Source organism: Artemia franciscana, chromosome 7, assembly GCF_032884065.1.
Source record: "Artemia franciscana chromosome 7, ASM3288406v1, whole genome shotgun sequence".
Classification (NCBI taxonomy): Eukaryota; Metazoa; Arthropoda; class Branchiopoda; order Anostraca; family Artemiidae; genus Artemia; species Artemia franciscana.
Window position 1 is genome coordinate 8,169,917 of NC_088869.1, and position 18,439 is coordinate 8,188,355.

Genomic DNA, 18,439 nt, shown 5'->3' on the forward strand with positions numbered 1-18,439 from the left:
AAAATCTAGTATTGAATTTTGTAGAAGATCTGATCTTGAATCCTTGTTTACATCGGTGGTGTCTAATAGTAGGACAGTTTATTCTCTTGTTATTGATCTGAAAAGCCAGGTTGCATGTGATACTGTTTGTTTGTTTTATAAGCCCCCTCCTTTTCCAACACATCTGTTCTGTGATTTGCTTGATCAGCTTTCTGGTGTGGGGACTTTCTCTAAAAAACGGATTTGTGTTTTGGGAGACTTTAATTGTAATATGTTAAATGTTGGATCAAATGATGAATGTGACCATCTTTTTGATGTATTTTCTTCTTCTGGGCTACTTCCTTCAATTTTTTTTCCTTCACGCGTTGACCCTTCAAGAAATTCTGCCACTTTAATAGATAATATTTTCACTTCTCTTTCTCCTAATTTGAAGTTCTCGTCTGGTCTTGTTTTCACTGATCTTTCTGATCACTTCCCTATTTATCTATCACTATCTGTGCCTAAAACAGAGATTACTGTGGATGAGAAAGGCAAGTCTTCTTTTAGAACTTTTACAGATAGAGAAATTTCTAATTTAATACATAGTCTTCAGAGTAATGATTGGTCTAGTGTTCTTGAAGCTAATGATGCTCATTGCGCAACTAGATTATTTTTGTGTCGTATGGGCACTCTGTTGGATAAGCATTTTCCTCTTAGAAAGAGGCCAAGGAATTTTACACCTAAATGCCCATGGATGTCTAGAGGTCTGATCAATGCAACCCATATGAAGGCGTCTTTGTTCAAGGCTGCATGTAAAAGTAAGACACAGGAAGATCTTCTGAAGTATAAACATTACAAAAATGTGCTCACTTCTTCAGTTCGCTTAGCAAAAAAGCTGTATTTTTCACGTCGAATTAATGAGTGTAAAGGGAATTTGCGCAAGGTTTGGACTGTAATTAATGAAGCTCTCTCCCGTAAGAAACTCAAACAATCTTCCCCATCTCTTTATAGGAAAGCTGATGGATCTGTTGTGGATAAAAAATCCTTAGCAAGTGCCTTCAATTCGTATTTCACCACACTTCCCTCAGTTCTCATTCTACCCCTGAGTAGAGTAAGTTGTTTTCCTATGACAGAGAAGTCTTTTTTCCTTTCCCCATGTAGTACTACTGAGATTTCTAGTATTATTTCTCAACTTCCAAGTAGTTGTTCAGTTGATAGTTTTGGTTTGAGTAATAATGTCCTTAAAAAAATCAGTCAGTTTGTTTCTCATCCCATCTCACACATAACTAACCTCTCTCTTTCTTCTGATTTTTTTCCTCATTTATTTAAAGTTGCTACCGTTGTACCCTTGCATAAAAAAGGTGATTCTTCTCTAATTTCAAATTACAGACCTATTTCTCTTCTTCCCGTCATCTCAAAGGTTGTTGAAAAAGTAGTGTATCGTCGACTCTCTTCATTTGTATTTAGTACTAATTCGACTGCTGGAAATCCTCTCATCACTAACCATCAGTATGGTTTTCGTCCCTCATTCTCTACCTTGCACGCACTTTCTGATGCAACTGAGTTTGTGCGTGTTAATCTGGACAAGGGCTTGTGTGTTTTGGGTCTATTTCTCGACTTTTCTAAGGCCTTTGATATGGTTGACCACAATGTTCTTCTGTCTAAACTATCTTTATTTGGAGTGCATGGAGTCCCACTAGAATGGTTTAGGTCCTACCTCTCAGAGAGATCTCAGTATGTTTTGGTTAACTGTACTTCTTCCTCTACTTTGCCTGTATTGAAAGGTGTCCCACAAGGCTCTGTGCTTGGTCCACTTTTATTTCTAATTTACATCAATGATCTTGTTGATGGTCTTCATCCCCATGTTCACCCTGTTCTTTTTGCTGATGACAGTAACTTTTTCATTGCTGCGGTGGACCTGCCATCTGCCACTTCTATGGCTCAAGGTCTTCTTGATAAAGTAAAGGATTGGTGCTGGTCAAATGGTATGGCTCTTAACAGCCGAAAGAGTGCCATTGTCAACTTCAGGACCCCTTACCGTATGCGAGACGTACAGGAGCCAATCACCCTGACTTTTGGGAATGATATTATACCACAAGCTACTGTGGTGAAATTTCTTGGTGTGTATCTTGACTGTTTTCTTTCTTTCAAACCGCATATAACTCACACCCGTTCCTTAATCCTCCGCCAGTCTTCAATGTTGCACCGGATTAACTCATTTCTTCTTCCTGATGTTATGGTTTCTCTTTATTATGCTTTTATTCATCCTTACCTTTCTTATTGCTGCTCTGTCTGGGGTAATACTAATAAATCTCTTCTCTGCTCACTTCAAAGAGCCCAAAATAGGGCAGTGAAGGCTACTTTTCTTCTCCCTCGGCTTTACCCTTCCTCTGATCTTTATAATGATACTGGAATAGCTCCGCTGGATCATATTATAGGTAAAAGTACCCTTTATTTTGCGCATTCTGCTTTTCTAGGTACTCTCCCACCGCCCCTACAGCAGTTTTTCTCACGGACAGGCTCAGGTAGGTACTTTTCTTCTTTACGTAATTCTTCTCGACGATTTATTTTACCAAAACGATCTTCTACAGCAGGCCAGAGGTCTCCAGTATATCAATCAATTCTATTATGGAACTCCATCCCTTCGGATGTCCCTCTTTTTCTTTCTGCAAAGGCATTATTTCGTCGGGTATTTCCAATTCAATAATTTTTCTCTCTTTATTAATCCTTTCCTAATTTGTATGTCTCTTCTCTTCTTTTAAAATCATTTTCAGCTATATGTTAATCTCCTTCTAAATCTTCTATCTGTTAAATATCCTATCTATTCAATGTCCTTGTCTTGTTCCAGTGGTTTTTTTTTTTTTTTTTTTTTTTTTTTTTTTTTTTTTTTTTTTTTTTTTTTTTTTTTTTTTTTGTATATATTTTATAGTAGTGTTCTATTCTTGTTCTCTGTGGTCCATTTCAAGCAAAGCTTCTTGGGCCTAGTAACCACTTTACTTTTGTAATAGTTTTTTCTTTTAGTATCAATAAATTGATTGATTGATAATCGTTACCCTGGAAATTTATTATCATGAAATGATACCTTCATCTCTCAAAAATTTAGACTACTAAAATCTTTGAGCATTTTATTTGGATGGGGAAGACATTTTCTAGGGGGAAATTCCCCATATATTTGTAGCCTCCAAGTAGAAAAATATAGACTCGTAACCTCCAAATATGTGGACAATCTTTGATATTAGCCTCAGATTAAGCCTAGCAAAAATACAAAGAAACTTTGATTAAGATACATTTTCCAGTTAAAAATAAAAAAAAATATCACGTTTTTATGCCTCATAATTCTCATAATAGCATTTTTAGGCCTCGTAAGCCAGGAGAGGGGGTGGGCATAGTATTGGAATTTAAAAATATAAATGAAAGGAATTTAATGTCAGGTGTTAGAATAACTAGGGAGAGGCAGCTGCCCTCTTTAACCAGGGCTAGAACTGCCGCTGACTATGAGCTAACAATAAAAACTTTAAAAATATAATGACTCCTTTTTATCTTTTCCATGCGCAAATACACATTTTTATTATTTTACAGCCGATGCTTCTTCTGGGGATGAAGATATTTCTGTTTTGACAACTTCGTTGCCAGTCACATCAGAAGCTCCAAAACTGGTCACAATATGCAAAAAAGTCACAAAGATTCCAGCACCGAAAAAGACCAAGAAACTTAAAACAAAAAGACCATGTAAGCCACGAATTGACCTCGAAGATGATGAGCCTCTACCCTGTGAATTTTCTGATTTTGGTTGCTGCTCAGATGGACGCACAGCTGCCAAAGGACCTTTTGAACAAAGTTAGTTTCTCTTTACCCTGAGCTATCACTGGTAAAAAAAAGTTGAATATCTTAAAACAAATGATTGCAAAATTAATAGTCCAGAGAAGAAAATTGTAGCAGTAGACCATGCTTAGGTCTAGAAGAAAAAAAACAAACTGAAATACATAGCAAACAGGCTGGCCTAAGAAGTTGTACTAGTACTTTTAACTAACTTGAATAGATAGAGGAACACTGCATCTACTCTTTCTAAAAGGAAATGAACTACTGCTACTACTAACATAATCCTGCAGCCCAAAAACTGCCTGGGGCCAATACATCTGCGAGCACTCCTCATCGACTCTGATTTTTTTTTAAAATTAAATTGTTTTTTTTTTAATTTAATTCTTAATTTTTTTTCTGATATTTATGATGTGTTTGTCCCTCACTTCCGTTCTTACCAACTTAAAAAAAGGTAATACAAATTATGCATAAAATTGACCGAGGAAAATTAATAGGAACGAATTAGAGCTCGTATCTAAGTGAACTTATATAGTATGTGTATGTCGATCTGTTGCATGTTTTTTAAATAGTTTTGGTGAGATTTAATCTATTATTTTCTTCTCTGTTACCTCTGTTCTTGCTAATATAAGGGAAATGAAACCAAATTTTACACAGAACGGACTGAAGAAATCTAAAAAGGAAGAATTAGAACTCCCATGATTATATAGATATAAGAGTGTCAATCACAAATTTTTTCATTTTTTTGCTTTGTCTTTAATGTTTTTGTTGTTTGGTAAATGACGACTTATACTTATTGCCGACATGACTGCCTGTTTATGGATTATTCTTTATGGTTGATTGTGTTTGGCTATGCTGTTTGACCTAAGTGATTGTATGGATGAGTAGGGTTAAGGCCTCATTCAAGTGCTGGTCTATATTAATCACTAATTTAGGAAAACAGTCTTCCTTTTCCCCTTCTGTCTCTCTCTTTTTTTTCTTTTTTTTTATGTGTTTGTGCTGTTGCATTGGTGATTTCTCTTTTCGTTATATACATATATATATATATATATATATATATATATATATATATATATATATATATATATATATATATATATATATATATATAAATATATATATATTTTCATACATTAATATATATATATATATATATATATATATATGTTTATATGTATATATATATATATATATATATATATATATATATATATATATATATATATATATATATATATATATATATATATATATATATATATATATATATATATATATATATATATATGTATATATAATATAAAATTGACCAAGAAAAACTAAATGGGAAGAATTAGGGCTGGTATGACTATGTAGATTTACGAGTGTCGATCTTTCCCTACCCTTTTATTCAATTTTTGTTGAAATTCGAATTTATGATGTTTGTATTTCTTACACCGCTTCTAGCTAATGTATGAAAATATAATTCAAATCTCGCCTTAAACTGACTGGGGGAAATTTATTTGGGATAACTAGAACTCGTATTATAAGGCAGACAGTATATTTGTGTCGAACTAATGGGCTTTTTTTTACTGTTTCTGTAAAGTTCAATGCTTCTATAAGCCCAGTCAGCATGTCCCCAGGTCGTGATAGAAGAATGCCTTACAGATATGAAGGGTACCTCCATAGGAGGCACGGACCGAGGAGGTACCTTATCCCTGGGGGTCCATAGTAGAAACTGGACCATAAATACAGGTGGAGGACGAAGAAGATCCCTTAAATATACACTCATTTCAGGGCCCACTGGCGAGTCCACACATTCCGTGAGTTACAAACCTTCTTCCAGTAATGAGTTAAACTGCATGGTGGCGTAGAACACCATTGTGGGAGGATCCTCTATACGGGGACAACTAGGGTAGGGCGTAAGATCCAGATCTATAGCCAACGGCCTCTGCAAAGGGCTGCCTTGACCCTTTCGGGGTACCTGCAAGACGGGGGACCTTGCGGTCAACTCTATCCCCACTTGAGGAGTGGCACCCCTCGAGGAAATTATGGCCTAGTAAACGACGCAGTGGTCGCATGGGATTCTGATTAGTGGAAAAATTTCCTTGGCTTGGTCTGTTTTGACGGGCGTTTTCGGGCTGAAAATCCTCTTTCTAGCTAATTTATCTACTATAGTCTGCCTCCCCGTAGTAGCATAATATTTGTAGGCATTAATATATAATGAGTCAGAGATAATACGCTTGAGACGGTCTGCGCAGAATTTCGACTCTTGCTGATATCATCGCCAAGTGCTGAAAACCATACTGTGACTAAGATGGGCCCAGGATTGCACAAAACCTCCAGTCTTCATACTGGAAGTCCCAGGGACTTCTAAACCGGCTCAAGCGCTTCGGTGTAAACTTGAGAAGATATGTTGATCCCAGTCCTGCACTGGTATCCGGGGTCATTGCTTTTTCTGAGGCCAAGATAATTTCAGTGATTTAAAGAACATGAAAATTGGAACTTGAAATGTTACGTCGTTAAAAAATGACTATCGAATCGACATTTTGACTGGGAATTCAGATAATTTGAACTGGACTTATTGGGACTTGAAAAAGTTTATATCCAAGGGGTAGGAAGCATGAAATTAGGGGGTATAGAATTTTTTTACTCAGGCAGGAAGGACGGGAAACATAGACAGGGAATAGGGCTGATTATAAATAAGGAAGCTGCTAAGTTTTGTTTAGGATGGGAAGGAATTAATAATAGAGTACTAATTGCTCGTTTTATGACTAAAAAATTCAGGGTATCAGTTATAGTAGTATAAGCCCCTATAGAAACAACTGACGGAGATTGACCCCCTCCTCAACGCCCTGCTCTTCACTCTAAAGTTTGACTCTTTCTTACAGCTCTACTTTTTAAAACAATAAAACGCTTTGGCGTAAAAAGCGGGGCATTGAGGAAGGGACAGTCCCTTTCATATATCGAATAATTTCTGTTTTTTTCAAGTTTTAATTTCGCTCCATACTTTCAGTTAAAAAAAAATTGTTTTTTTACTTAACCAATACAAGATACAAAGGGTATATAGGAGTGTTGTTATTGATGTTAAAAGTAAAGATCACCATTTAGTAGTGTCTAGAGTTAATTTGAAGCTGAGATTTCGGAAGGGTAACTACCTCCCGGGAAGTTATGACGTTGGTAAACTCCAGGATGAAAATTTGAGAGAAACATTCTAGGAACAGTTGGATACTAGACATGAGAATTTAAAATTTAACTGTGTGGAAGATGGACGGAGTAATATTAGATAAACAATTTGTGAAGTTGCTGATGGCGGGTTAGGGAAAACGTTAGGACTGCAGCTAGGAATATTAGTGAAAAACTTTATGTTTAATAGAGAGGAGAAGGGGCTAGTACAAGAATTATCTGAGTGATAGATCGTATGAAAACAAAAGGAATGTAAAGAAAGTGGAGGAAGCATCAAAATGTGAACTAAGAAGGTATGAAGTGGAGGCCATGGATAAAATAGCCGAGGACCTGGAAGATGCAGCTAGACGGCATAATAGTAAAATATTGTACTGGCATGTTAATAAATTGAGAGGGAGTAGTCAATCCAGACTTGTCCAAGCTAAAGATAGGAACGGGGCCACGATAAGGAAAGAGTTAAAGAGAGATGGGCAGAACATTTTGAGCATATGCTAAACCGAGATAGAGTTAGAAGAAAAGATATAGAAGAAAATGAAAAAGTGTGTAATACATTGGATGTGAAGGAAGATTTGTTTTGTGAGGAAGAATTAGCGACAGTAATGAAAGGACTGAACAATAATGAGGCTCCAGGTGCCGATAGCGTGGTAAATGAGTTTCTTAAATACGGTGGCTCCGATGTTAGAAATAAGTTACTAAAGATTATGAATATGATTTTGAAAAAGGGGAAGTACCTAACGATTTTAGGAAAATCTTAATTAAACCACTGTATAAGAAAGGTGATATAAGTGAATGTGATAATTATCGGGGCATTAGTTTGGTCTCTGTAGGTAGCAAATTACTTAGTAATATGATACTTTTTTTCCTGAGATATGTTGTAGACAAAGGTTTAAGAGAAGCACAGCGTGGTTTTAGAAAAGGTAGAGAACGTGTCGATAAAATTTTTACTCTTAGGTTAATAATTCAGAAGTGCCTGAGCTTGCAAACACCTTCGGTCCTCAGTATTATAGATTATGAGCAAGCCTTTGATACTGTTGATAGAAAAGCTTTAGCAAAGGTCTTATCCTCCTATTTTAGACCAGACAAATACATTACAGTGATTAGTGCTATGTACGAGAATAGTGCTGCTGCGGTATAGGTAGGAAATGATGTTAACAGCTGGTTTTGTATTAAATTAGGATTCAAGCAGGGTTCTGTTCTATCCCCATTTATATGGATCGTTTTGATGGACTTTGTCTTAAGGAGCACAAGAAAGGCAATTGGAGATAACGGAATCAAATGAGGAGAAAAACTCTCCTGGACTTAGATTATGCTGATGATTTAAGGATCTTTGATGGCAGTGTGAGTAAAATGAATGAACTTTTAGAGGTTTTGCGAGTTCAGGGGGCTAGAATAGGTTTGAAAATTAATGTTAAGATGAATAAGTCACTAAGTCTAGAAATAAGTGAAGATGAAAAGGTGATTTTGTTGGGTAACAAAAAGTGTGATCAAATGGGCAGCTTCACGTACCCTGGTAGTATTATTAGTAAATACGGTGGGAGCAGTGAAGATGTTAAAGTAGAATAGCCAAGGCTCAGGGTGTTTCTTCACAGTTAAAAAAAGTTTGGAAAATAGGAAGACAAGTCTGCAAACCTAGATTAGAATACACGAAGCTACAGTGATGACAATAGTCAAATGTGGCTCTGAAGCATGGGCGCTCCGAAAAGCGGATAAAGATTTACTAGATGTTTTTCGGAGAAATTGACTATGGGCTGTTCTGGGTACCCGGCTGACTGACCTTTTTTTTAACAGTAGGCTGTATGAAAAATGTGGTTCAGTCCCTCTTTCTAGGGCTATAGGGAAAGAAAGGTTGAGATGGCTAGGGCACGGTGTGCGGATGAAGGATGACAGATTGCAGAGAATTGTCCTTTTCGTCCAACCGTCTAGGGCTAAACGGAAAACAGGTCGTCCTCCTCTTGGGTGGAAAACGTCATAAAGAAAGATTTAATGGAAACAGGAACTTCCTGGGAGGTTGTAAAAAGGGAGGCTTTTAATAGATTGGGATAGAGGCGGAGCGTGAGTTGCTAGTAGTTGTAGTAGTAGTTGTAGTAGTACCAAGGACAGTGAAAAATAAATGTAAATGTTTGAATTGGTTAAGTAGAAACATGTCAAATATGTCTTTAAAAATACAGGGAATAAGAATCCACTTTCAATGAAGTAAGCTTTTATAGAGTTTTGGTAGTAGTGAGTGCCATTAGATTGTCAAATAATAAAAAACAAAACAAAAACAAAACAGATGGCTGGAAAACCAGCAACAAAAGTGCTAAGAATATATGACACCAATCAGCTTGTAGCTTTCCTTTGAAGTTGTAGTTATCTTCGAGAATCAACAGACTGTTAATGTTTCAACGTTTTTGAACGGAAAGTAATGTCAAATTTAACTAATTTGGTTTTGCTTGTTTATTTTCAAGATTAAACGTTGCAACAGTGTTGAAATGTGGTATCCCCTAAGATTCCATAATTAAAAAAAAGAAGCAAATTCTCAGTAAATCGTGAAATCCATGTCTGAATTACTCTGAGATAAGTTCAGAGGGTAAAATTTTGATGTCATTGGTGCTTTAGCAACTTAAATGGGTTCTTTTCCTACAATGATCAAACTGATTTTATATTTTTCAAAAGGCTTATGAACTAAATTTTTTTTTCCAAATGACGTTAAAACCACTAAGTTTATTTCTTACATTTTATCAAATTACATGATTTTTTCTTTTATATTTTTTTTTACCTACAATTGTCTTTTAGATTGCCCTAAACCCAAAACTTGTGATGACACAGAGTTTGGCTGCTGTCCCGATAAGTATTCACCTGCTCAAGGACCAGAGTTTGAAGGTTGTCCACCACCAACCTGTGAAAGTAGCCTATTTGGCTGCTGTGATGATGGTATTACTTCAGCAGAGACACCAGGCAAAGAGAACTGCCCAGTTATAGAGACAGTAACAGAAATTTCAGATGATTTGATGGCTGTAGCTTGTAAAGATTCTGAGTAAGTCTCTTTTTTATTCTACAACAGTTACGCATAGTTTATACTAGGGCTACACTCTCGCTTCCTTTGACTATACCAGAGGTATAAGGTAGAATTGTATCAGATGTGCAAAGAATTGAAGCATGGAGGGGTGGATTATACTTTAGTCTATAGTTTACTTTTACTATACTTTAGCCAAGGGCGGATCTAGAGCAAAATCATGGGAGGGGGCTAATGTGACAAGGGTGCCAATAATTGAATAAATTTACAAGTTTATCCAGAAAAGAGTGAAAAACACGGAATAAGGGCGCCAGAATTTTCCTAGCATTAATTCGTATTCTTTTGAAATTTCTTTATGGAGTAGACTACGTTAGGATTTAATAAATTGCTATTTACATTAAAATTTCTAAACACTTAAACACTTTTCTACATTTGGTCAGGCGTGTTTCGCCTTCATGAAATCAAGTAAACTATAGAACTTGCTGCCATCTCTGCCACCTTAATGCAGATATAATAGGTAGAAGAGCAGAAATATAAAGTGAATGTAGTAAATTTTTGATAGTCTTTGGGCGGATTTTCCCCTTGTTAGAATATACTTTATCCCAGAAAGAGCCAAATCGTTTTGAAAATTACAGTTGATGTACATCCACGATACTATTTACGATTTGGGCTTATTTGGGTACGAAAAGCAGATAACATGATTTGTAAAAAAATAAAAAAATAATAATTTATGTGACAGAATAAAAATATTCGTAGTATAGCAAAAATAATAATAGTATAAGAAATCTAGTGTGAATGAAGCATGTTAAAAGGCATTTGCATAATGATTTTTTGTCTGGTTTTGCTATTTTGTGTGTTGGGTTTAGATTATCTGTGGAATTTGCCATCCCATGACAATCATGCTACCCAGTCATGAGGGTTACTAAGAGTGCTCTATTCCGCAGATGGTTTTTTCACATTTACTGGGCATTTTCGAATGTGAAATTTGAGGTACTCGAGATAACTTAATCATTCTAAAAGCCCTTGAGATAGGGATAAAAAATTGATCCAAAAGTTAATATAGACAGAGACTTGATAACTCCCGTATACATTAACTTTGCTGACGTACATTATTTAGATTTTCATTTCTTTGAGGGGGGGGGAGGTTGGGGAGTTTGAAATTTGTAAATTATATAGAAGTATAAGGAATTATGATAATAATATTATAAAGATTTTACTTCTCAAGCAGTTAATAAAACATTGTGGTTTTCTTGCAAAAATATTTTTGGGATATCACCCTCCCTCCCCCTAACACGATCCCCAATGGAAAAAATGGCGTCATACGGAGGGATGTTTGGTTTGTTTTTCCTTTAGATGGTTGTTTATCTGTTTAGGTATTTTTATCAATGCTTTGACAATTGTTTCAGGCTTTTGGGGTAAAATATGTTTTCACAATAAATTTAAATCCTATTTTTTAGCCATAAGTCCTAACTAAAAAACAGAGCCGCTCACCGATGCATTGGATGATATCGGAGTCGCGAATACTGGTGAGTGGCTCGCTTTGGAGATAAGTTTTTTGGCTATAATTTTTTTTTTATTCTTTTAATTTTAATTTTATCTTTTCGTAGTATTTTTCATGCTGTTGATTTTCTAGGTTTTTTAATTGTTCTAATTCAGGTTTTGTTTCTTTTACTGTCTGCTCTCCGCATTGTCAGTTTTTGCCATTTTATTTTATCTTGTATGCTTCGCTCGCATTTTCGTCCGGGAGAAAAGAACATGTTTCGTTGACTTTCTCTTATAAACTTTTTCTTATAGAACTGAAGAAGTAGTGGTTGTCCCCCCCAATATTCTTCTTGTTTCGTCTAGTATTTTGGTTGGGCTTAAAAAAGTCTTCTCTATTTTCATTTCTATAATTTTTATTCTTTAGTATGGCAAGCCAATATAGTTTATGGAAAAACCTTTACCAAGAATAGCTTAGAAGTTGAACTATCTTCAACTATTCTATTGTTTGAACTTAGTAGCTAATATATTGACTGCTACGACAATTGCTGTGACATATTTATTAATATTCCTAAGTTTCCTCTTCCTTACTCATTGCTGCTAATTTCTCTAGGTTTGGCTGTTGTCAAGATGGTCTATTCCCAGCTAAAGGACCCAATGGTGAGGGTTGTGGGGAACCACAAATTGACGGGTCTGGCATAGACATCTCAAGTGGCAGCGGTGATGACACTCAAAGTAAGTAACAGCGCAAATGAACTTAAGCTAACTTAAATATAAGCGAAAATGATTAAGTCATGTCGCTATGTAAATTTCAGCCAAAACCAAAACAAAACCAAAGTTTATATTTATAAAGGTTATGACTAAATTAAGTCTGTTTACAACTAAAAAAGAAGAACAATGATTATAATACTACTAATGAAAAAACAGCATTTTAAGATTGTAATAAAAAAATAAATCAATTACTTTCTGGAGTAGCAAAAAAAATTGCGGAAATAATTATTTTAATTTAAAATATCAAATATTAAACAAGAAAAAAAGCTTAACAGTTAAAAAACCACGATTCTGCAGTAGTACCTTTTAGCAGAAATGGTGAAAAACTGAAATGGAAAAAAATATTATTTACCTTATTTCAGACATGTCCAATTTATTAAGCCTTTCAATCCATTTATTAATCAACTGCGGTTGTTCATATATATTCAAATAGGAAATCAAAGCTCTTTGAAAAAACGTTGCAGAGTCCATATCACCCTTCCCAGGAGAGATCCTTGGAGCCTTCGAACCTTGGAGAGATCCATAGCCCTTGGGTTCTTGGGAGAGATCCATAGCCCTTGGGTTCTTGGGAGAGATCCATAGCCCTTGATATAATAGCTGTATAAATTTCAGCTGTTATTCCGCTGCTTCTTCTAGACAACTTAATAAAGTGTTTTTTTAATAAGACTTCTTTGAATATTTATCTGTAAAATATAAAACAAAACCAAAGTTGATATTTATAAAGCTTACAAGCTGCAAGAAGAAACAAAAATTTTAAATATATAAAATGATAAATTTAAAATAAAATGATAAATCATTTTAAAAATTTTAAAATGATGAAAAACCACAGTAAACCACATTTTCCTAAGAAACAAAAGAAGAAACAAAAATTTTAAATATATAAAATGATGAAAAAAAGACAATTCTATTTACTATTCAAGAAAGATATTTTAAAAATTCTCTGTTTTAAGGTTTTTTTTTTTTACTTGAAAATATTTAAGATTTTAAATCAAAGTTTCGAATGTACATGGCACATTTTGATTTTAGATCTGCTTTGATATAGTTAATACATATAGCTTTTCTCATCAATTTTTTACTGTTTGAAATACATTTTTCTCTTTCCATTAAAGATTAAATTTCTATTCCGTAACTGGATTTCAGTTCATCCTAGTAAGAAGGGTTTTTGGATGGTGAAATATTTTATTTGGTTCTGTTTATATATATATATATATATATATATATATATATATATATATATATATATATATATATATATATATATATATATATATACAGAAAGTAAGGAGCGAAAGTTTTTTATTGTTTTAAAAAGTAGAGTTGTAAGAAAGGGTAAAACCTTAGCGTAAAGAGCTAGGCGTTGATGAGGGACGGTCATTTCATATACAGAATAGTTTCTGTCGTTTTAAGTTTTAATTTCGCTTCTTACTTTCAGTTTAAAAAAGACTTCTTTTCAAATTTAATTTCTGAACGTTCTTCAACAAATGTAGGTTCAAGGTTGACTCTTTCTCACAACTCTACTTTTTAAAACAATAAAAAAACATTTAGCGTAAAGAGCGAGAGTTGAGGAGGGGACAGCCCCTTTCATATAAGGAATAATTTTTGTTCGTTTTAGGTTTTAGTTTCGCTCCTTCCTTGCAGTCAAAAAACTTGAATGCACATGAATTGTAAAGACCAAATTCGCATATTAATTTTTTTTTGGCTAAATAGCTTTCTCATAGTTTTGATCGGACGATTTTGATAAAGAAGGGGTTGGGGGAGGAGGCCTAGTTGCCCTCCAATTTTTAGTTACTTAAAAGGCAACTAGAACTTTTTTTTTACGAACGTCTTTATTTTTAATAAATATACGTAACTCACTAATTAACTTACGTGACGAACTCCTATATTTGTATATTTTTATTGCGTATATGAGGGGGTTCGCCCCCTCGGCAATACCTCGCTCTTTACACTAAAGCTTGAATTTTGTCCCAACTCCTTAAGAATGACCCCTGAATCACAAAGGCCATAGAATAAATAATTGAAATTACTAAAAATACTTTAGCGTAAAGAGCAAGGTATTGTGGAGGAGACGGATCCCCTTAAATATGTAATAATTTCTTTTTGTTTTATGTTTTAATGCTGCTCTTTACTTCCGGCTGAAATTTTTTTATTTATTTTCTCATTGTTTTTTTTTTAAATAATGCTAGAAAATCCAATCTATTGCGCACAAGCTTCAGACTATTACTGCTATAACAACTCATCGCAGCACCAAGCCGCCTGACACCAATACAGCTATGCACGCTCCTCCACCATCCCAATCCATTCATAGCCTCCCTCTTTACACCCTCCTAGGAGGTTCAAATTTCCTTTAAATCTTTCTTTATGACATCCTCCCAGCCCAACCGTGGACGACCATCTTTCCGTTTAGCCCTAGACGGTTGGCTCATTATAGCCATAGAAAGTAGGATTGAACTCACAGAAGATTTAATTATTTGGTTTGTATTTTAAATTCATCTCTAGATCTTCGTTCTTTTTCTTCTCCCTTGATTTTAAAAATATACCGCATTGTCATATTTTTTGCAGTTCATTATTTACGCAGCTTTGGTTGCATTTGGAAAATGAAAATCTGCTCATTACTTCCTCTATTTTCAAAAGAGAACGTTACGCAACCCTGTTGGCTTTTGGAAATTCTCATCTTATTTTTGCCTGCAATATGTTTCTTTTCAAAAAAAAAAAAATCTTTTTATGATTTTCTTCTCTTTCGCCTCTTTGGAGCATTTTTTTTTTAATAGGAGATGCAAAGTAAAAAGATGTAAAGTAATAAGCTTAAATCAAGATTTCCTTTGATACTTTCTGGAACCTTTCCAATTTTGTGTGAGAGACAGTGAGCTGTACAGTGAATAAATAAGCCATGTTGGAATTGATCTACTTAGTAGACATGTACACGCGGTGAGGACAGGGTTGCCATCAGGCGAAAAAATCACTAGGTTTTAGTGATTTTTTGGCTGATTTAGGGATTTTTTTTCAATAACCTAGTGATTTATGTGCTGATTTAGTGATTTGTTTTTGTAGGAAATGTAAAAAATCGTTAGAAATACTGACAAATAATTAGGGGCAGCAACAATGGGTGAGGGGCTTCGCTTTCCTCTCAGAAAATTGATGTACCATCACCATCTTTTACCATCAAATTCTTACCTGTGGTAAGTTGGCCATAATTTCTGATATTGTAATTTTCTCCAGGTTTACGGCACGACCTAATCCCAGATATGTTTTTAAACCAATCTCTGTTTCTGAGAATGCTCTTTATTTATTTATTAATTAATATTTATTAATTATTTATCAATTACCAATATTATTAATATTTCATTTAATTATTAATATTTTAATATAGTTGTTAATAATATATTAATTAATACTAATTACAATATATATATTTAACTTTATTAAATTTTATTAATTAAATTTATTATAATTAAATTAAATTTTTAAATATAAAATTTATTTAAATCTATGAAATTTATTAAATTTATTAGTGTTAACCCTAATATTTAGTATATTAATTAAAACATTAATTAATATAATTATTAATATTTCTTTATATGTTAATTATTTTTTATTAATAGTGCCAACGGAGGGATCTACAGAAGCATTAACAGAAGGTTCAACCGAAGATTCAATTGAAGCATCTACCGATGGGTCCCTTGAATTTGAAGTAACAAAGACAACAGTAGAGGACACAACACAATATGTCGATTGTAAAGAAACGGAATTTGGATGTTGTCCAGATGGAATTAGCACAGGTAAGGTTCATGTTTTAGGATAACATCTCTGGTTAAAAATGTACCAATAGTAAACTTTCACAAATAAGCGGGAGTCTTTTGGGGCACTTCTTGGGGCAGTAATTCCAGAGTTGAAGTCTTCCTGAGTCTTTTCCTTTTTTATGGCACTTGGTATTTACCAAGTGACATATAACGATCGTAATTTCTGTATTTCTGTCTGTCCGTCTGTCTGTCCTGGTTTTGCTAGTTTGGACACTTCCAGATAAGCTAGGACGATGAAAGTTGGCAGGCGTATCAGTGACCCAGACCAGATTAAATTAGAAATAGTCTCTTCCCCGATTCGATCATCTGGGGGAGGGTGGGGAGCGAGAGAACGAGATATTTGAGAAGAATTTATTTGCCGATAAGACAAATGATTGTTCTTGCTGGTCTAGGGATATGATTTTCGCTTAGGGTGCGAGGTGTCTCAGGTTCGAATCTTGGATCACCCCAGTTTTTACATGAAGAAGATCCGAAACCAGATACATAATCAACATAGCGATCACTGAAGTTTGGCAGGTGTATCAGAGACGGAACCAGATTAAATTAGAAATAGTCGCTTCCCCGATTCGACCATCTGGGAAGGGGGAGGAGAGTGGAAGGACGGTTAATTCGGAAAATTAGAAAAAATGAGATATTTTTAACTTACGAACGGGTTATCGGATTTTAATGAAATTTATATTTGCAAGGAACTCATGTCTCAGAGCTCTTATTTTAAATCCTGACCGGATCTGGTGACATTGGGGGGAGCTGGAGGGGGAAACCGGAAATCTTGGAAAACGCTTAGAGTGGAGAGATCGGAATGAAACCTGGTGGGAAGAATAAGCACAAGTCCTAGATACGTGATTGACATACCCGGGCTGGATCTGCTCTCTTTGGGAGAGTTGGGAGGGGATTTTAGTTAATTTTAGGGTCCAACCTCGTCTCAAGTGCCATATGAGCGCTTGGCTCTTCTGACCTCGTCAAGGATGCCATATGAGCTCTTAGGTCCTGTTTTGATTTCTGCTACAAAAAGGGAATTTGCCATTTCTTAAATTACATCTTCTGGAAATACCTTTCAATTTGAAATTGAAAGCATAGCATAATGTATTGAATGTATGATTGAAAACTGATTTTCAGAAAAAAGGGTCTGAATGGCTATTAATAGCTCGTCACAGCATTCCATCTCCATGAAATGCATAAAGATGACTCAATTTAAATTTTTTTTTTTTTTGTTACAGGTAGTATTAGATAGATAATAAGAAAAAATGGAAACATAATGATACCTGGTATTTGAAGAATAATCATTAAAAACGAACAGTTTATCAAAAACATTAACAAAAATAATGCACAGATAGAGAAATTACGTATAACTTAAACAAATCCTCTTATTTGCAAAGATTAAAAAAAAAAAAAAATCTAAAAATGCCTGAAAAAAATTCTGAAATGTCGTTTTTTTCTTTTAATTGTAAAAAAAATTTTTTTTAGTCATTCTTAATTTTGACCCAGGTAAAAAATAGATATTTGTTTAAATTATAATTTTTTCTATCTATTTTATGTCCACTTCCATCACAAAAGAAAAGTTTGCTAGCTTCAATTTTACCTAGAGAGGTAATATGTGTCCCTTTTAAAGTGTTCTTTTTATTTTCTTCTGAGTTTATTTTCACCATAAAAAACTTGTCTTTAGCCAGCTCCAATATAACCCAGGTAAATAATAGATATTTCATTTGAAATATTTTTTTTATGTATTAGCAAGTGTTTTCACCATACAAAAATAAATTTTATTTAGCTAGCTTCAATATTTGACCCAGGGAGATAACAGAAATTCATTATATCGTTTATTTTTATCTAATCCTATTTTTGGCTCAGAAAAATTTCTTTTAGCCAGCTCCAATTAACCCAGGTAGATACGACGTTCCTTATATGCTGTTTTTATAGTTAGATACAGTTAGACTGTACGGGCTTGCACATTGACTTGCATCGTACTATTTCAGACAAGATTTAAAAATGAAATAGAATTTTTAATTATTTAAATAATTTAGAATTATTTAAATGAGCCTTGGTGAAATTGAAAGACGATATCAAAGTATGCATTTACTCTGTTACAATTTCAATTTCTAAATTGTATGATTAGCTTCAGATATGTAATCAGTAAGCTCCAAAATCCTTAAAAAGTAGCATTGGTGAATGTCTAACATTATTTGTAATTTTTTGTGAATTTGTTATGACCTCTTAAATTACAATAATAGTCCCAGATAGGTCACGTTTTTAATAAAAAGAAGAAATCACTTTCCTTTGTATTGAGTTTTCCAGAACAGTTGAAAGCTAGAAAGCTTTTTGAATAAATCTAAAAATTAATTTAATTTAAATTAATTAATTAAATAAAATTTAATTAATTTTTAATTTAATTTAAGCGTGTAAATTAATTTAATTTAATTTAAATTAATTTAATTTAATTAATTTAATTTAGTTAAGTTTAATT

General features: G+C 34.0%; 1 protein-coding gene across 1 annotated transcript in view; it reads left to right on the forward strand.

Annotated features, from left to right (window-relative positions):
- The window catches only part of LOC136028800 (papilin-like), a 387,506-nt gene that overhangs the window by 194,289 nt on the left and 174,778 nt on the right, over positions 1–18,439 (forward strand). Inside the window, exons 20-23 of the mRNA XM_065706703.1 lie at positions 3,538–3,795; positions 9,715–9,955; positions 12,027–12,148; positions 15,784–15,960. Of these exons, the coding sequence (XP_065562775.1) occupies positions 3,538–3,795; positions 9,715–9,955; positions 12,027–12,148; positions 15,784–15,960 (798 nt within the window). The remainder of the gene's footprint in view (positions 1–3,537; positions 3,796–9,714; positions 9,956–12,026; positions 12,149–15,783; positions 15,961–18,439) is intronic.